The 22109-nt window shown below is 29.7% G+C and overlaps 1 protein-coding gene across 1 annotated transcript; it reads right to left on the bottom strand.

Annotated features, from left to right (window-relative positions):
* Nucleotides 1-1029: 1029 nt before the first annotated feature.
* Nucleotides 1030-11329, bottom strand: LOC146994362 (zinc finger protein 64-like; the record flags this gene model as incomplete). Its single annotated transcript, XM_085826347.1, has 2 exons — nt 1030-10060; nt 10985-11329. Coding segments are annotated over 2 exons (735 nt in total), but the record flags the coding sequence as incomplete, so codon positions are not given.
* Nucleotides 11330-22109: the final 10780 nt, after the last annotated feature.

Below are 22109 nucleotides of genomic sequence, written 5' to 3'. Positions count from 1 at the left end.
TCAACAAGCAAGTCTCTAGCCATATGGTAAAAATATAAATATTTTTATGTTACACATATTTATGGTCCACTAATGTATTCGTCCCACCAGCGGACGAGCGGTAACGTCACTGAACACTGGTAGGTCGGTCCGAGGTGCGAATCCCACAAATGGGCTGGCTGCATGGGTGTTTTTCCCCATGTGTAATGTGTATACGAGGCAGTTTCCTTTAAAAAGTCCTCCACAAAGGCATCCCTCCCTTAAGGCAGGTAGCCCTCGAGTGCATTGCCATAATCTAATAAACCAAACCAAACCACCAATGTATTTAGCTCATAAGTTATTATTACAGGACTCGTACGACGGTTAAATAATTTATTATCACACTTATATTTCTGAATGTGTATATATTTTCCTACTTTTAACACTCAAAATTATCTTCAAGAATCAAATATCAATAATATTACTGAGTTTGGAGAACTTTTTATCTCATGAAAACCATAAGTTTGCTTTAATTGCAATTATCTTTTCAGTCTCGATTTAAAAGAATAATTTTTTTTAAAAAATATATTTTGAATGTCTATATGTAATCTTACTTTTGGTCTAAGCATTATCGTTTTTGCCAAAACTGTTTATAAAGATTATTTAAAATTACTATCACAATAATCTAATAGCCAATGCTTACAATTCCAGGATGCATTCTTAATTTTATTTCCTAAATATGAAATATCATGCTACTTAAACTTCCACAATGCAATTTAAATTCGCCCACAAGGATACAAAACAGTTGTATATTAATTATACTTAAATACATGAAGCACATTTAATTGCAAATGAACAGTTAATTCTAACTTTCAAAGGGCATTAAAATCTACAGTTAACATATAAAAATGTACTTGCATATGATTTGAATTTAAAAAAAAGTCTAGCAAGTTATGAAAAAGAAAAAAAAAAAAAAAAAAAAGAACAAAGAACTTTCTTTTGACTTTCTTTTCTTTAGACTTTTGACAGAATTGTTAATAAACAGAAAACTGATATTAAAAATACAAACACTATCATATAAAACATTTTATATGCAAGAGAATAAAACATGAAGACACAAGGATTTACAACTATGACAAAAGCATGGTTACATAACTGGTACGACATTAACACTTAATTAGCAGTCCTACTGTGACATAACAAAGATTCATTGCATTTGTAATCTTCTGAGAATATTTTACAATTAAAAGGCCTTTTAGTAATATGCACATGAAGATGAAGGTCAAATTTTGCCTTAAAATGAAATTCTTTTTCACAAAATGAGCAAATATGTCAATATAAAAGTACTCTTTCTTAAATATAAATTCAGACAATAAAGCAAGGCTAAAACTTTTCATAATTGGCAATCATATTGTTTTCGTTAAAAAGCAAAATTATAATAATAATAAAAAAAGACAATTTTCTAAAAATTAATTCATCATGAAAAATACTGTACTATTAAACTTTAATCCACCTGATACATACAGATATATACTATATTATTTACTTATAAAGATATATAATGTATTTTATCTATATACATATAAACAAATTTCTAAATGATCAAGAACACTTTAAGATTAGTGTTGCAAATTTCTAGCCAGAACATGATTGCATGCCATTATTACAAACAATGTATAAATCTATTTAATTATATAGGTTTATACTATTTAAAACTGCATATACTGTATTTAACTATATACTGCACTTATATGTATTTATATGCACGTTATGCTGTATTTTAAAAATACTGTGTATCAAATTCCCAGGTATCATATAAACAATCTATGGCCATTCTCCTGCTTACAGTGACAAGTCTACAGTGACAGAGAATTCTCAAATTGCCTTAATAAGTTATACTCAAGGCAAAACCAATCTGAGAGCAAAACAGGAAGACCATAACAGTTGCAGCAACTAAAATACTTAATTAATATATTTTGAAGTTGAAGTTTTCTTCTTCTGAAGCAATACAGCCTACTGCTGGCCAAAGCTTTCTCAATCAGTCTACACCATCTGGATCTATTCATGGCAATACACTTCCAGTCTCCCCTATGTATGGCATTAATGTCATCTTCAACAGCATCAAGCCACATAATTGGTGGCCTTCTTCACTCTCTAGCTGCCATAGGCTTGGTAAATAATGTGAGTTGTTTTACTAGGATTGTATCTTCAGTTCAGTATAAATGACCCAACCATCAAATCCTGTGGCTTATTATGACTTTGACAATATCAAGCTGTCTAAATTTTTGGCAGATTTCATGATTATTATGAGTATTACAGCAGATAATTTAAGATCTGGATGGATTTTTAAGACAATGGTAACAACTATTTGCAATGAGGAGTGTGTTATTAACTTCCAAAGATAAATCATTATTATTAGTGACAATAGTTCCAAGATACTTGAATTGTGCCACTTTTTGTAGTCATTCACAGTCAGTGGCGATGGATTAGTTGATTTATTAGCAACTTACAAAAATTTTGTTTTACCTTCATTTATGGTTAGGTCTAATTTTCTTGCCTCAGCTTCTAATAGAATGAATAATTCTACGACATACTTTCTGGATCTGCCCATTAAAGTAATATTGTCAGCGAATGGCAAGATTTCTATTGTCTGATGGTAAATAATTTTTCTGTCCTTAAGACCATAAGTACTGATAGCCTTCTTAAGGGCCAGGTTAAAATATAAACAGAACAGAGCATCAACCTGCTGTAAACTTCTGACAATATAGAAAACTTCAGATAAATCATTACCAAGTTTAACTCTACATTTTACCCTTTTAAGTGTAGCTTTTGTTAGATTAATTAACTTAGTCAGTATTTCAAATTCCTCCATTGTCTTGTATAGTTTCTGATCATTAATGCTGTCACACACAGCTCTAAAGTGAATAAAAAGATAGCAGGTGCCAATACTGTACTCTATTGTTTTATTGAAAATCTGCCTCAGGGCATGTATTTGATCAATTGTTGACCTTTCCCCAAGAAATCCACACTGGTACCATCCAATGACTTTTTCAACATGTGGTAATAACCTCTTGTAAAGAACATTTGAGAATGTTAAAGCTTTAGTCATGTGAAAATGCTTAAATAGTGTTAGTATCTGATACACAAATACAGCATTAAATTTTACATCTATTTATATTTAAGCAATTCTCTATTAACTTACACAAATTGATCTACATTATAACGATGCTCTAGAAACTAGAGATAGCCAATCTACTTGTTAAGTGCTTTAAAGAATAGTTCATTTTGTTGAGTGAGCAAGTGGCAATTCAACAAAATAAAGCAACAGCTCTTTTTGAGTTCACCCACAGACAGTACTTGTTGGAAGAATGCCACAAAATCTCATTTCCCATTTTAGAAGAGAAAGCAAAGTTTCTCCTTTCCACGTTTAAATTCATTTGAATTTTTATCATTTCCCAACTGTTCGAAAACTTTTTATTGCAGGATTTTATTGTTAATTTTATGTTGAAAAGAGATTTTAAGAAATCTCAAAACTATAGTTGAAGCCAAAAGAAATCAATTCGAATCCAGAGAGTTAGCAGTTCAACAAAGTCGATTCTCCCAATCCCATTCCTCATTAGATTCTTTCTGCTCTTCGTTCTATCCTTTCCCTTTTAGAAGGTCCTATATTTAAACCTTTGAAATTCGATTTATATAGAACATTTGCATTTGTGCTAAGAAGTAGATTCTATATTTAACCTTCAAAAGTAGTCCTGCAAATTTATGAATATTAAGCTGATTCTTATTGCCTTAGCACCTCCAATAATTTTTGTTAATACAATACCTAACATTGAAAATGCAACACCAAAAAGGAGTGGCCTGAAAATCATGCAAATTTCAGGGTAGACGCACGTCACTGAGTTATGTGAATGATATGAAATGAACAGCTCTCCAGTGCACGTTGAAAAAGATATACAGCAAGGAAACTGCAGAATGTTCAATTTTAGTGCCATTATTTCTGCTAGGGAAATCATTGCAGAAATTTGTTCTTGTCTCAGAGGATGCAAATAATAGCAGAGAAGGCTAGGTTGTCGTCAATAGAGGCAGTACTACCAGACAGACGATTTTACAAGAGGCATAGTGATTGGACTGAGAAGGGCAGGTTGGTCCATACGACAAATCTCAGCTAATGCATCCACAAAGCACTGGCTGTAGCAACGATGGTTGGAACAAGGAAATGTGGCCAGCTCAATGGGTGCCAGTGCAGCCAAAGTGACGCCAGCACACGTGAATCAACACATCTGCTGACAAGTGCTAGCACACCCACAAGTCACTTCTACTTCCATTCTGCAGCATGCTCAAGAAACTCTGAATGTTCCCATATCGGAAAGACCCATTTGTTGTCGAATGGTGGCTGCTGTATGAACAGTTCTGGTCTGACATTATAAAAGAGTGATTTTGTCCACATCAGCTAGGAACTAATAAAAATTATTCCATAGAAAACAGTTGTTGAATCTAAAAAAAGATAGGTTTACAGAAATTTAACTGCTACATTTTATGGGCAACTATATCAAAATAAGTTACATAAACAGAAAACTTTATTTTGATATATCAGCAATGTCTGCCTATGAACTTTTTAAATTTAAATTTCGTAATTTGGCTGCTAATTTGAAATAGCAGCTTTATAAAAAGCTTCCTGAATTTTAGGAACAAATTAATTTTCTTAATCGTTGGGAGTTTTTACAGTTAAATTTAACAAGGAAAAACTATTTAATTTATATTTTACAGTTTCTTCAAAACTGAAGCACATATAAAAGTATATAAGTGCTCAATTGTGATGGCATATTGATTATATATGTTTGGTTCTTAAATACAAACACATGGAGACACAGTTATAAATTCATAGTGAAGTGATAAGAAAAGCAAAATGGAAAGCTAATTTTCTAGTGTGCATAACAGCAACTAATGTAAGGAGTAAATTCATCACTAGACCTTTTTTCAGCCTTTGCAGGTTAGCACTGCACTAAATTCAATTTTCTTTATAATGGTTCCAGATATTGCATGAATAACTAGAAATAACTTCAATTTATTTAACTTCTTTTCTTACAAATATCCTGAAATTATAGGGTTAGTTAAAAATTTCAATGCTAAAATATTGCATTTATAACATAGTGATTGACATGTTTGTTTTATCTAAGTAAGTTAGTTATGAAAAATATGAATTGAAATTTTGGGTTAAAAAAAAAGATTCAGAAATGATGAAATGAAGAGAATATGGTGGAACCTTGGTTCACCAAAATAATTTTCCCATAAGAATTAATATAAAATTAATTAATCCATTCCTGGATCCCAAATGACTGCTTAGAAAAGAGTACTTTGATGCAAGTTGTAACACAAAACAATGCAATTAATAAAATCTAACATAAATAAAATCATAATCACATAAACAATATTAATATATATAATATTCAACACAGTACTAAATGTATAAAAATTGGAATTAAAATGGAAATTAAGATGCAAAACTCAAATTAAATTTTGCTGTATCTCTACAAAGGAAAGCTAACAGCATATGTAGAAAATAGTGAAGAATAGTGAATGTGCAAAATGTTCTTGTTTGATAGGATAATCCTAGTCCGTTAAAAATATCAGGTAGCTGCTATCTCTTTGTTTTTTCCCCCTCGTTTTTTTCCTCTTGGCTTTGCTTTCTTTTAATAAAGAATCACTGAGCCTCTTACCATTAAAAATTTGCCCAGTTTCTGTCTATCTTTTACAATGTTCCTAAAGCAAGACATGGCATTAGGCACAGCAAATATTTATGCAGTGGTTTACAACTGCTTTATCAGGATAATAACCTTCTATGAATCTTTGTACCTTATGCTATTTTGCAAAGATTTTGCAGATTGAATAACTAGGAACATCTTTTCTTCTATTTTCTTTTGAAGACACTTTAACACATTAACTGCATTTTGGAGTATTATTTGTTGCCAGTTTACTTGTTTATATCTCAAGACATCATTCGTCATCCAAGACATTTTTCATTTGGAAAATTTGTTTATGACCCAAGATGTTCATCAACCAAGATTTCACTGTAGTTTGAAATTTTTTATCAAAACTATAAGATTGTTATAGCAACTAAAATTTATTAATCATAATACTGCCACTGATGGGTCAGTAATAATAAATCACATTTTTTTTTTTTTTTTTTTTTTTTTTTTTTGAAATTTCAGCTTAGTGAATCTCAAATACATAAAAACACACTATTCTTCAATTCAGACTCTGGCATTTCCCATGACTTTCTAATCATTGTTACAGTTTATTCCTAAGTGCAAATTTACATCAATTTGTTTTTTCCTACATCAATTTGTTTTTTCAATTTGTTTTTCCTATTTTAAGAAAGAAGCTGTGGGCTGCACACGATTGAGAATAAATGAATATGTAATTAAAATCACAAAAGTTAATATTTGCAAAGCCAGGAGGGTGATATAGCAGTTTGCAACTGCATCTTGAGAGCAGGTTTCAAACAAAATAGGCCACACGACAAAAATATGTTGTAATTGAGATAGAGGATAATGTCATACATTCAAATCACTATAAACAAAACATTTTTTTTGACAACTTTATCCAGGTTGTACTGCAAGAAATATAACATAGCATTTACATTTTGTTCAGTCAACATTTCGTAAGCAAGGGGTTGGGGGTGATATTTCATAAAAGAGAATAACGTCTTTTTAAGATAACAGTAACTTTCATCATAATACCATCAGAATAGATCTTTAGCACTCTTGCAATGAATGGTATTGTGTTAAACTGATTAAGCTGACCCAGGAATGCTGCAATTTTTTGCCTGAATAATTACTTAAAAATATAAAGAATATTTGATATGAGTAAGACCATTTACACTGACAATCAAATAAGCAATCCACTGGCTCACTGCAAGTCCCTGAATAAAATACAGTCAAAAGTCGTTAATCCGGACTCGTCGGGACTTCGGCGATTCCGGATTATCGATTTTTCCAGATTATAGATCATCAGTTTAAACCTAGTAAAATGGCATGCAGAAATTATAAAATTAAAAATATGAAACCGTAATTTATGAAATAAAGAACAATCATGATCTAAAGGGTACCAAAATTTACAAAAAAAAAAAAAAAAAAAAAAAAAGAGCTTAATATTTATTTGTTTACTTTATTAAACATTTCTTTCAATGTAAGTTGTTTAAGTTGATTTGTTTTTTATGTGATAATACATTCTCTTTAATTCTATAAACAGACATAATTTCTCGTTTAGTTACAAAGTTCCGCTGTTCAAGTTCTATAATTGCTGTGTCGAGAATACCGACTAATTTGTCAATCAAAATTTTTTCGTTTTCAATAACCTCTGTCACTTTCTTCGCTATCGAAAGTGAATTATAATGACGAGGCATTTGATTTAAATCATATCAAAGACGGAGTACATCGAGATGAAATACTACATTTAGTAAGCAACTATAAGCCAAATAAAATAAAAAAAGATAAGGATAGTGCTAACTTCCAACTCATTGCGCACCGCGGGGTTAAAGATAAACAAACGTTAAAGTTTAGATAAACAAAGGATATGCCTTTATCCATTTTTTGCAGCAATTCCACTTTTTGTTTAATGGACTCCGAAACATACTTTCGCTTTGTAGATCCTTAACATATTAGTAAATATATATCGGAAATTGTATTTGACATAATCGAAAGTTCAAGCTTACCTTTATAAAATTGCTCTAACAGTCTGCAAAAAATAATAAGCCGGATCCAATTCGAAGATTAAGGAACAACGCAATCTGCAACATTAACTGAAATAGATAATTAGATAATTTTAGCTTAGCTTATACCGTCCGTTATACATTAAACGTGCATTCGTAAACGTATTTTGCGCACGTGCAAATTCGCAGCCGTAAAGGTCTTGCGCACATTGATGCATGCGCAGAAAGTTTGTAGCTTTGAGGTCCGGATTAACTACTTTTGACTGTAGTTTATGGAGAAGGCATTAAGCATTCAGTGACATGAAAAATCAGCTCAATGTACCATTAAAATTTCCTGTAAACTGCTTTGCCATAGTTCAAAATTTCAAGTCAGAACACTGCTCTGACTAAAAATTTAAAAAAAGAGTTTAAAAAGACGTTTCTAAACTACGTTTGCAGTTTGCACTGGTCATGTAGCATTAATGTGCACACACAGTGCATGGAAGTCAATGAACATTAAATGCCAAAAAAGGACGGCAATGTAAACAAATACAGTCAAAAGTCTTTAATCCGGACGTCCATAATCCAGACCTCAAAGCTACAAACTTTCTGCTCATGCATAAACGGATTATACGTTTATGCATTCATGTTTAATTTAGAACGAAAGTTATAAGCTAAGCTAAAATTATCTAATTCACTATTTCAATTAATGTTGCAGATTGCGTTGTTCCTTAATTTTTGAATTGGATCCGGCTTATTATTTTTTGCAGACTGTTGTAGCAATTTTATAAAAGTAAGCTTAAACTTTCGATTATGTCAAAAAGAATTTCTGATTCTGGAGCTGCCAAATGATCTGCAAAGCGAAAGCATGTTTCAATGTCCATCAAACAAAAAGAGGAATTACTGCAAAAAATGGATAAAGACATATCCTTTGTTTCTCTAACCATTCCGAAATCTGTTTATCAATTTCACGCTGCTCTGGGGGAAGGGACGTCGCAGCGCACAATGAACTGGAAGTTGATCTGTTAGCACTATCCTTATCTTCAGGGCAGATGTTTTTATTTTATTCGGCTTATAATTCCTTACTAAATATAGTATTTTATCTCGATGTACTCCATCTTTGATATGATTTAAATCAAATTCCTCGTCATTATAAATATCCCAAATACACATCAAATAGTTTTCTGGTTGCAATTTTCTAATTTTTACTATGCGTAATGTATGCTTTATGCATGCACGCATTGAAAGAAATGTTTAATAAAGTAAAAAAATAGATAGTAAGCTTTTTTTTTTTTTTTTTTTTTTTTTTGTAAATTTTGATATCTTTTAGATCATAATTGCTCTTTATTTCATAAATTATGGTTTCATATTTTTAAGTTTATAATTTCTGCATGCCATCTTACCAGATTTAAACTGATGATTTATAATCCGGAATCGTTGAAGTCCCGACGAGTCCGGATTAAAGACTTTTGACTGTACTTTACGTTAAAATAACACTTGAGCAAATATTAATTTAGAAGTCAAACAAATACTGTAATACTGTAAAGAAAACAATACTGATACCTTTGAACTTCTTTCAGAACAAAATCTTTTTCTTTTTTTTGAGAGCATGAAAGAAAATTTAGCAATAAAACTAATTTATTTCAACTAAGTTTGCAAAACACTTTCAGATTTCATACCAAAACTATCTCTTGGAATGAATAATATTTCTTATATTTTACACTATTATTAGGAATATATATTAATGGTTTTAAAAAAATTCAATAATTTCAGCATAGTGTAAGAAATAAGCCACAATGAACAGTTTGAAATTTAGAAATATTTTTAAAACCTCTGCCATTTATATCAGTTTTCTCTTTATTAAGTATTAAATACTTAATAAAGAGAAAACTGATATAAATAGACAATCATAACCATACAAACATTTCACATGCAAGGGAACATATAGAAAAATGAAGATACAAGAATTTATAAATATAGAAAAAGTATAGTCTAATAATTGGTATGCATGAGGCATTATATTCATTTTAGATGAACTTTTCTAGTATGATATAACAAAGATGCATTGCGTGTGAAACATTTTGAACAAATTTTGCACATATAAGGTTTTTCACCAGTGTGTACTCGAAGATGACGTTCCATATATGCTTTGAATTGAAATCCTTTTCCACAAAATGAGCAAATATGACGGTATGGAGAAGATACCACTCTTTTAACAGTGAAATATGGAAAAATCATTTCAGATTTTCTAATAAAGTCACTATCTTTGGCAAACACATTTCTTTCATCTGAAAAGAAGACTGAAATGGAAAAAATAAGGTAAGTAAATGATTTTGAACTGATAAAAATGAATTCAAAATAAAAAAATACTCCATTACTTGACTGTGCTCTACCTGATATACAAATAGATACTCATACTATTCATCTATAGCAGCATGCATGTGTGTATATGTATATATATATATATGTATCCATGCATTTTATTCACCACATGTATAATATAAACATATGCAAAACTCTTAAAAGATGAAGAACACTTATCCTTTTGAATCATAAAAATTGACAATGGCCTATAGCATCCCTATTCATTGTATCCCAGCAACTATGGTGAAAACTGACTATATGAATTAATATAGGAATTTTACACAATTGAACAAATATAAAATTCATTTATCCAATGTGTTTTAGTTTTTATTATTTGTGTAGCATTAATGTATATACACACCGTATGGAAATAAATAAAATTGATGTGTATGGAACTAAATAAACATCAGAGAAAGGAACGTTTCAGGTTTGTGATCAACTAATATGGTCAGGAATGCAATGTTATGATTATTACTGACATTCCAAATTTTGCATTTCCTTCAAAAATAAATATTTTGAAAGCATGAAAAAAGGAGCATGCTGTACTTAAACACTGATTTGTTTATAAGTCTATAGAAAATTACTTCTGTGATAAAACTCAGCACAAATATAACCTGAGGTGGGGGGGATTTTTTTCTAATTTTATGTATATTGTTCTAAAAATCACTATACTGAAATACTAGGAATACTTTTTTATTATATATAAAGGAAAAGTTATTTCAACTTTAATGCATTCACATATTAAATAAATTTTTTCAAGTACATTAAAATTTGCATTTATCATACAAGAAAACATTTACGTATCATTTATTCTTTAAAAAAAAGAAAGAAAGAAAATTGGCATAAAATATTAACATTATCAGATAAAGCATCTTGTGCAACAGAATATGCTAAAGTATGAAGGTACAAGAGTTTATACATAAGACATAGAACATTGCTTCAAGACTGGAATGACATGGGATATTGCAGTCAAGTTTGGTGGACAGTCATTTTATGGTATAACAAAGATTCATTGCGTTTGAAACATTTTGCACATATTTTGCATTTGTAAGGCTTTTCACCAGTGTGTACTCGAAGATGACGATCCATATCTCCTTTGGAATGAAATCCTTTTCCACAATATGGACAAATACGTTGATGTGGAGGAGTTACTGGTTTATTTACTCTAAAGACAGATGATATTCTAATTTCGGAACTCTCCCAGAAGTCATTTCTTCCACTTGAAGAAAAAACTATAAAAAAGAGCAATAATAGTAAAAATAGTAATAAACCAATTACAATAATAATAGTACACACAAAAATTATATTTTGATCAAAAGGAATTTGTTAAAATACCAACAGAAATGGAGTGTTATACAGTTTTCTATCTATAACTTAAAATGATACACATAAATCTGTTTACTTATGTATATACACAAAGATTCACATCATAAGGAATTAAGAAGGTCAATAGAGTGGTTATCTAATCCACATATACAAAGTCTTTTCTTCAATATGTTCTAAACAAGCTTATTATATTTAGACTATACAACAGGTAAGGAAATAACATTTTCGGTTATTTCCTTACCTGCTGTATAGTGTACCAGGGTGTTTGGAAAAGATGACTATAGACTGTTTCCAAACTACTCAGCCTAAATTTATATACTTCTAATTATAAAGTTGTATAAAAAATAAGATAAGGTACTTAGTAAAAATGGTTTCCACACTTTAGGTTACATGACTCTGTAAAAATAAACGTAAGTTTTGATATAGTTCCTTCATACTGAAAATTATAAATGTTAAAATACTCATTAGAGTTTAAAATATAAATTATATTCCATACCTTTACATGCAAAAGTAGCTGAAATGCTTATGAAAGAATTTAATGACTTTGACTTCATTCTATGATTAAAATAATTTAAAGTTTGTAAAAATATATTTAACTTTTCACTTTAGTTATTAATGTTTCCACGACAGGTACAGCAGCATATATTATTATGTAGCAGGTTTCTAAAAGCTGTGAACGTTGCTTGCTCAATTTAACGAATGGAGTATAATTAAACAGTCTATTAGTTGAAACTTTAGATTGAAAAGGACCAGTGAATGAGTTTTCCTTCCTTTTTGTTTTCCCAAGATCTGGGAATTCTGGAATTAATGATTAATTTATTTCCTGAAATTTCTTTTTGGAAATGAGGAGAATATTGATAAATATATAATTTGAAAAATTATTATTCTGGCATTTTTATCCTCCATACACACACAAAAGAAAAAAAGTCAATTTTGAACTGAACATGAACACTAGTATTCATGATATTCAAACCAAATAAGGTACTGTCTAATATCAAATGTTTTTCCTTCTTTGAGAAAGGAACATTGCAGTAATTTTTCCATTTTATGATTAGATCAGTATGCATTGAGTGCCTAGCAGAGTTACTAAATACATTTAGAGAAAAGATACATATAATTTCAAAACTATTAAGTCTGTGAAATTTACAGCTCTACACTAAACAATATAGTACATTTTATGTTACTTCATGAATCACAGTCAGTTTCATAGTATCAGAAATACTGAATATGCCATAATTTGACTTCATTTACAAATTACTCAGCTTTTATATATTATTATGAATGATCAAATTATTCTCATATAGAGAAAGCTGTCAGTTCCACAGTATAATGAGTGAAAAACTTTTAAAATTTTGAAAAACAATTTTTTAGAGAGGAGTTTCTTTTTCTCCCTCTCCTAAATTTCCATGCCTGCTATGAAATTTTAGAAACCTGCAATTTAAACAACATGAATACTCATGAATCAGGACATGAGATTTTTAAAATTTTACCTCATAATTCTTCCGAGTAAGATACTTGAACAAAATCTCAAGTGAGAGTCTAATAAATTTAGTTTTATAGAAATTTCCCTTCTTCAACCTTGAAACGGTTATTAGAAAATTTTCTACTTTAATGTAAGAAATTCAGTATCTGAATATGTAAGTCTTGAATCAACAGTTAAAGTAACTACGCCTACAGCATTCTTTCAAACATTTTGTATAAATATTGCTAGCCATAAAATTACAATTACTTGTTACATCACTCCCATAGAGAGTTTTTGTATACCTTCTTTCTTTCTTTTTTAATTTCAAGTGAAACATAAAAGCATCTTCTGTTACACATATTTTACGAGTAATTCAAAACATGTCTACCCACAAGTCACATTCACAGTATATGCTTTCAGATATGATACAATTAGTATACTTTAACAAATTGATGTGTGGCTCTTCAAAAGTCAGCATTCCTTCAATTATACAATCTTTTGGAACAAGGTTAATGCTTGATATAATTATAATTACTTAATACATAATTCAAATGTTAATTTTCAAGTTATTAAATAAAAGAAGCAGTATTTTCCAGTATATCAACTGTTGTTGAAAATGTTGCTTATACATGATTGGCAGTGCATTATTCATATTAATCTGTATGCAAGCAAATTAAAAGTATAGTTAGTACCCGTCACCTATTAAACTGACTGGTTAATAAACTCAGCCGTTTATCACATTCAAATTTCCAGAAATAATAAAAATAAGACAATTATATATTAATCAATAAAAAAAAATCACCAGTTATTAAACTCATTTCCACCACTTATAAAAATAAATTTGAAAAAAGATTCTTCAAATCCAGAACTGTTGGTAGCAGAAAAAAGCTATTTGTAATTTATTAATTTATCCTTTCAGTTATGTAGTGCTTTAAGAAACGGGGTTCAGCAGAAATTTTGGCCAGTGTAGTTAAAAACCAAGCCCCCTGGAGGTGTTGAATACCCTGCTCCAGTCCTTGCCAGGACATTATTTGTAAATCTCATTTGTTTGTCTGGACTTGAAGTGAAAGCAACAGAATACCTTTAGCTTATGATTAACAAAAGCAGTCCTCTAAAGGCATTGGAAACAGGTTTTTGGATTGCAATTAACTGAGTGCTTCCCAAGATTAAAGATTTTTTTTTAGCCTTTCTTAAACAATAGCTGATAGGGGATAGAAGTATATACACACATTAAGTTTGCAGGGTGTTCTCAGAAAACATCATGAAATGTTGCTTTATTGTACACTATGAGTCTTTGACTGGAAAAGGGGATTAGTCGTTGTAGGATGAAGGGGGAAAAAAAGGGAAAGCACTGATTATGCCTATAGTAACTATAAAGTAACAGGCCGATTTGACAGACAATGTGCTATCTTACTAATGGCTAGAAGGGGGGATTTAGGGATTTGCATAATCACTTGAAGGAAAATTTTTTGTTATATGCATGACTTGCAACATCTTGAAAATGCCTAAACAAAATGACTTAAGCCTAAAAGAAAAGAATAAATTGCTGAGAGATTATGATACATTCGGTAAATGCAATCAAAGAGAACAGTGGCGTGGTTAGTGTGGGGCAAGGGGGACATCTGTCCCCGGGCGCAGCATCCAGGTGGCACCAAATTTATGCTATGAAATTTTTTGATGAAATGTTTTCCATTCTTGGCACACAGAAAGGGGTGCAAATTCTTCAGTTGTCCCTGGGCGCTGGAATCCTAGCTACGCCACTGAAAGAGAAGCAACATTTAAAATTTAATTCTCCAAAAAACACTGAGCAATTTACTTAAACAAAGAAATAAAACTGATACAGAACTAGTAAAAAATGCAAATGTTTCAAGGAAGTGCTAAAGGGATGGAAAACTGAGAGACATTGAAACTGTTCTTCTAGAATGGTTTCAAGCTATGAGAGTAAAAAAATGTTCCAATTTGTACAGCTCTTTTGAGTACAAAAACTGTAGAATTTGCTAAAATAGCAGGAAAAAATTTTGTGCCAACTGATGAAGTGCTCACAAGGTGGAAAGATAGACATAACATTCTTTACTAGAAACTACATGGCAAGAAACAAGAGGCAGATCATCTTCAACTAAGAACTGGATAAGACATTTTACATGTACTTCTAAAACAATGCAAGCTACATTAAATTTATAGCACAGATGAAACTGGTCACTTTTATAGAGCATTGCCAGAGCACATATTAATGCTTAAAATTGAAACAGCAGCTGTTTTTAAGAAATTAAAAAACTGAGTAGCTGTATTATTAATATGCAATATGGATGTGATAATTAAGAAGATTCCATTCGTTACTAGAAAAGTAGAAAACCTCAGTATTTGAAAGAAATCAAGAATTTACCTTTAACTTCTGGTAATAACAAGCACTCATTGGTGACAAGCAGTATTTTTAATGATTTCCTTTTGAAATGGGACAGAAAACTGAAAAACGAAAAAACAGCTTTACTGTTAGATAACTATGCTGCACACTCCTCTGTTATCTTTCTGAAAAACTTTAATTTAGTGTTTCTTCCTGAAAATACAAATTTTATCATTCAAACATTAGACCGAGGTATTATAAAATCTTTCAAATGTAATTACAGAAAAGATGGCGCTCAAAAAAAAAAAAAAATAAATAAAATAAAGATTGACTTATCTAGTGAAAAATGCAAGTACTTTGATGGAGGTAACTAAGTCAATATCTTTGCCTATATATTTCTCAATATGTTATAGTCAACACAATGGAAGCAGTTTCCTAAAACAAATAAACTGCTTTAGAAAATGTAGTTCTTATTTAGAAAAAGGCACAGAGGAAGTCCAATCTATTTCTAATATTTCGGACATCAGTGAAGGAAATCACGAAGCTGTTTTTAGAATACATTGCAATTGACGACAATATTGGGACAGCATGTGAAAACACTGACTATGATATTATAGAAGGTATTCAAAGAACTGCAGAAATTGAAACTCATAATTAAAGTGCTACACAAGAAAGTGACTACCTGCCAACCTCAGCTGAATTGAGAAAAAGCACTGCTAACTCTAAGAGCAACTCTTGAGATTGAAAGGTGGAGATCAAAGTGCTACAAATAGTCTTACAAACTTTAAAATATAATTCAAAGACTACTGATGAACAATATAGTAAAACAAATATGGATAGAGCAGTTCTTTGTAAATATATAAAATTTCAAAAGGTACATAAGTATAAAATTTTTTTTCATAAAAAAAATTAATTTTCAAATTTTTCAGAGTTTAATTTTAGCACTAATTTTTAATGACTAATATACACATTAATTATTAAATTGTAAATTACTATCTTACTAAATAAGTTCAAAGTTGACACCATAATTAGAGATACTGAAATTGCTGTTTATTAAACTCAGCCACTTAATAAACTCAAATATGTATGGCATGGAAGTGATTTTAATAACTGACACATACTGTACTCTTTTGAATAAGCTCAAGCAATACCGCAATGAAAAATATATGAACAGTAATTCGATTAATAAACTTAACCTTTATTTGTCTTTCTCTCAACTCTAAGAAAAGTACAGAGTAAGTCAGAAAGTGCCAGACAATTTCATATTTTAAAAATTAACAATTAAGAATGATAAGTTTATTGACAAAATGTTCAACTAATTTTATTTAATTACATGTATGATATCAAGCTAATGTGAAAACACTGGTTAAGCACATTCACATTGCAGATTGTTAATTGGTAACTATAATGCAGCAGTAGAGCTCTATTACAATTACATTTGCATAAAGAACTAAAATGTCTTTTAAAATTTTATTTTGGCTTGTGAGCTTAGGCAGTACAAACATTTGTTCTTTCACATATCCCCAAAGGATGAAGTTGCAGAAGGCAATATGTGGAGAATTAGAAAGCCAACATATCTATTCCAGTGCCTCCAACTGATATCACAAAGAAAGTTCCAGATGATTTAGTCAGCATTTTAATTTATCTTCAAAATGAATGATAGTTAGGTACCCCCATTTTGTAGAATTAAATAAAGACTTTTTTATGTTCATATGATACTTTATCATTCTATTTTGTAAATTTTAACTATAAAATCTCAAATTGGATATTCCTTCCCGAATTAAACTTAAGTGCAATTTAAATTTAGTTTATTATATATATAAAATATTAGAAGACAACTAATTTTACTTGTTCCTTTTAAAATTTATTCTGATTTTTTAACAGCTGTTAAAGCAAAGTAAGCGATAAATGTTTTTCAGAATACTTTATTCTATTAGAATGTACAATATTAAAATTATATATATATATATATATATAAGATCATAAAAAGAATTGGAACATAGGTATAAGACAATGCCAGCAATACACGTGTCATAATAAAAAAACAAGGAAAGGAAAAGTCGAAACACTGTTGATACGTAGTTATCCTACATTGTGGAGGAAGTATTCCGATTGCGTCGTAAGCTAATGTGTTGACTTAATAAAACTTGGCAGTCGAGGCGATTTTAATTCCATTTTTATTTCCAATTAACATTACGTGGCCACAGATCACATTGCACTCTAATCATGCCTGTTCAAGAGCATTTACATTACTGATATTATTGCAATAGGAAGCAGCATAGTGAAATTGTATCCTAGCACAGCACAGACAGAAGATGAAGTGCGTAGTTATGAAAGATGGAAGCACGCAAAGAGAAAAGTTTTGGTGTACAATGGTTGTTTCAGTTCCCAATTATTATTATGTCATCAGAGCTGTGCAGGCCATAGAATGATCTAGAAATGATGCAATCCAGAGAAGTTATTGCAATTTTTAGAACAAAGAGGGAGAATTAATGTTTTGCCATTAGTTTAAATTATAATTTTGATTCACATATTTTTTATCTTACATACACATCAAGAAATACCTGAAATAAGAAAATCTAAAAAATATTTAGAACATAAAATAATCTGCTCACTGTAATGTGAAAAAAATCCTTAACAAGCAGAAAAATTTAATTCAATTTCTTTCATGTTTATTAAGAATATGATATCTCAAAGATTCTTTGCGTGTGAAGCACTTTGAACAAGTTTCACATTTAAAAGGCTTTTCCCCAGTATGCACACGAAGATGACGCTCAAGATTTGCCTTAAAATGAAATCCTTTTGAACAAAATGAACAAAAAAATCGACACATTTCTGAAGACAATGGCTTAGCACTCCCAATGCTAGATGCAAAACTAATCACAGAATGTTTCCCATAATCTGTTCTGCTGGCCGATTTGCTTTTGGATGTTGAAAGAAAAACTGTAAGAGAAAGGAAAAAGTAATTAAATGCATAACACAGAAAATAAGAAAAAAAAAAAATAACTGCTAAAGCATATAAGAAAAAAAATTCAACATTTAAAAACAAAACAAAAACTTTTCTGTTTTATAAACACATTTCAAATTCAAATGTGTTAAATCAGAGTCATCTACCCAAATGAATCAAATGAAGTATACTGATTATTATATCATTTTCCAACACTTAAACTCTTTTTTTTTTTTTTTAAACAACTGTTTAACATTCACTGATCTATTAAATAATTCCTACGTAGAACTTAAAATAACTTTTCATGATATGACAATTAATTCATGATAATACAATAATCTCAAGGTTTATTTTTCAGCCAGCATAGGTGGATTTTTTAGTTTCTGATTTAGAGAGAACATGATATGCATGGAAATTATCAATTAAAAGTATTACACAGTAATGAAAAAAAAATTAATAAGCATTACATAAAATTGACCCTATAATGCTTATAATCTCTAACTCTGAAAATAATTCTTTTTTTTTTTTTTTTTTTACTAAAGATTATTAAAATGTGAGGTTATGAAATTACTATTGCTTGATTTCTATGCATAAAAAGTTAAGTAGATTTAATAGAATTATGAAAATGTTTATTAGGGATCAACAGCACACACTGATGTATATTTTATTTATAAGGAATTTTCATCTTCACTAATGTATGCTTTTGTGATGTAACTGATAGCACATTCAACTAGCAACTGGATGATATGAAGCATTAATCCCAGCACAGGCATAAACAATTTTTCCTGGTTCCAGATCTGAAAAAATTCTACAATCTCTACATTGTAATACAAATTTTCAAATCCTTTGAATCATACTCAGGAGAGATCAAATCTGTTAATTACCAGTGATTGAGTTTCACATGATCATGAGTGCTGAGTGCATTAGAGTGGGCTGGACCACATTATTTGATTTCAGATGAAACATACAAGAGCTTTCCTATAGGAAGGGAGAGCTCCATGGAAGGCTTTGTAAGAGAAACTAGTCTACATTCATATACACAAGAAATAAAACAAAAACTTTGTTCAGCTATCCCATTCAAAATCTGGGTCATTGCATCACAACTGCTGCAAACAACATTAACAATAGATGCGCGTACAACGGAAATAGCAACTTTAAAAGGATAAAGAACATTTTATACTGGGTCAATAAAATGAAAATTCAATACATTATTTCACTTAAATTACTGAAAGTATACATTATTCTTAATATAACAAAACAATTTTAAGTTGAAAATGGTTTTTAATAGTAATTACTGAAAGAAAAATTAATACAAGTATTTCTATCTCAGATATTATCCAGGAAGCAAACTATAAAAGGAAAAATATTAAAACAATGGACGTTAGAACATGCTTAATGCTATTGCAGTATAAAAGACTCTCTTATCCTAATGCTATTTATTATAGCATTCATCTGAGATTTTCCAACACTTTGTTCTGTCTATATACACTTCTATAGAATTTACTCTTGCACTTGTCTTTCACTCAGCTTCAAATTATTAAATTTGAATCTGCAGCTCATTAATAATATGCTTTAATTTATAGTGAAATGATAGTGCACTACAAGTTCACATTATAAATGCATTTATATTTATACTGATATTGACATTCAATATCGGACAAGGCAAGTGTGGGAAGAAAAATATATTTAAATAAAGCACAACATGGTTAATTTTGCAAGCCTGACATAAAGCACAGTAGAATTATTACTATAAGCTTGTAATATGCATTTGGTTCCTGCTAGATAAAACAGGGGGGCCAAACATTGTAAAAACATTTCGTAGCACCAGTTATTTCAGTAACTACTAAATATAGTCTCATTCAGAAGATAAGCACCAATCAGAAGTGAAAAGGACAGCTGTTGTCTTAACAGAAAACTGAAATAGTTTAACAATTAAAAACACGTTGTTTAATTGAAACAATTTTCAGAAAAAGTTCTTTCATAGCCTTATTAATTTCAAGAAAAGAGAAGTTGTCAATATCACAAGTAAAACAATATACTGACAATTTCTTTTTCTCAATAAATTATGAAACTAAATTAATGTAAACATTCTTTTTCTCATATGGTAACTAACATAACATATTTTTCAAGAATTTTTGATGTTATGGACAAAAGTTGAATTGAAAAGTTATATCATAAAGACTTCTGAACAAAAAATATTCTGAGACAATTCTCTTCAATAAATTTCACTTCAGCAACTTCTAAAACAGATATTATTAAAACTGCAGTGAAAAACAGCTCCATTTCTTTTTAAATCTATATATATATAGGGACTGTACTGTATCAGACACTTTTAAAATATATTTGAAAATTTAACCGAAAATATGAATTAAATGTAATTAATTCAATAAGACATTTATATTAACATAGATGAAAAATATACTTGAAGAATTCCACATAAAAGTTCTATGTGAAATGAACATTTACATGGACGAATTCAATAAAAAAAATATATTTTATTTAACTTAAGAAGTACTTAAAAGTCCCTATGATAAAACGTATCATAAAAAATTAAAAACATATCATTATACTAATAAGGAGGTATATGATAAAGTATCAGATATTCAAATTTCTGCACACAATAAGCAATTCAACATGATGAGAAAGAGTAATTTAGAAGAATTTAATAGTAATAATATGACCAAACAAAACAGTAGCTAAAAGATATCAATGATATCAGACAATACTATAATTTTCCTACATATGTCAAACTGTCTTATTGAATTAATTACATTCAATTCATATCTAATATTAAATTTTGGAATAATATAAGATTTAAATATTCTAATTAAAAAAAGATTCAAGATGGGAAATAATAAAATAATTTTAAAAGCAAATTAGATTTACCTATTCTTATATAATTTAAAAGACATAAATTTTGCATTTTAATTTTTTTAAATATATCATGGCCAACACATTTTTTAAATGTATATAATAACTATTAGGAAAAAGTATCATATTTAGAAACGGCAATCTTAAGTGTGTTTTATGTGCGTATAAATAATGATCGTGGGGGGGGGAGGTATTAGTAATAAATTTCATCATTTCGGTAACAAATATTCCATCACAGCTTTTAATAAACAAAAGATAGGGAAAAAATCTGAGGAATGAAAAACTTTAAAATATACTTAAACTTATATTTGATGAAATGAAAATACTTTCAAATATATTTAAACTTATATTTCCAGTGAAAACTAAAATTGCATATATACTGATGTTAGAATTAATAGCCCATTTCTGTACATTTGAGCTACAGTGGTACCTCAGCATATGAGTTTAACTCATTCTGCAATCAAGCTTGTATATTGATTTACTCATTTCCAGAAATGATGTTCCATATGGAAATGCATTTCAATACCATTAATCCATTCCAGCCCCCTAAATAACCACCTCATTTTTTTTAATCCTGTTTTTAAATAAGAAAAAATGCACTGTATGAAATAGAAAATAAGAACCTTTTAAAATATTATAAAAACGTATGAAACAGAATGCAAAGAAATGTGGTTTTATAAAATTAAATTATTGTACTCTACTTACCTGCATGATATCTTCAATATTCTTTACTGATTTATGTAACATTTTTCTCTACAATTTCAATGCAGCATTAGTGTTCTTTATTTAGTTAATTAAACAACAAACACGAGTTATGGATATACAAATACTTTGCACAACGCAGTGCATGTTAAATAGTAGGCAGGAAATAGAAATTACACTTTTATAAAAATTCAAAAGTTCTTAAATAACAAACTATATATGGTTTGTAATAGCTTTACACGTCTCTCACTTGCTTACATTTCACATGGTGTGCAAACCAGTGGTGAATAAGAAAACTGCTCACGTGACTCATATCAGAACTCATACCCAAGAATTCGCTCCAATGTCAGTTTGTATCCCAATGCACTCGTATACAGAAGAATCACTGTATTTGTTTGTAATTTTTTCAAATAAATTTTAATGAGAATTATATACAAGACCCAGAAAA

Source organism: Stegodyphus dumicola, chromosome 11 (assembly GCF_044657685.1).
Source record: "Stegodyphus dumicola isolate Sdum_Otavi_A_Nest chromosome 11, ASM4465768v1".
NCBI lineage: Eukaryota > Metazoa > Arthropoda > Arachnida > Araneae > Eresidae > Stegodyphus > Stegodyphus dumicola.
This window is presented reverse-complemented; position numbering and strand designations above follow the sequence as displayed.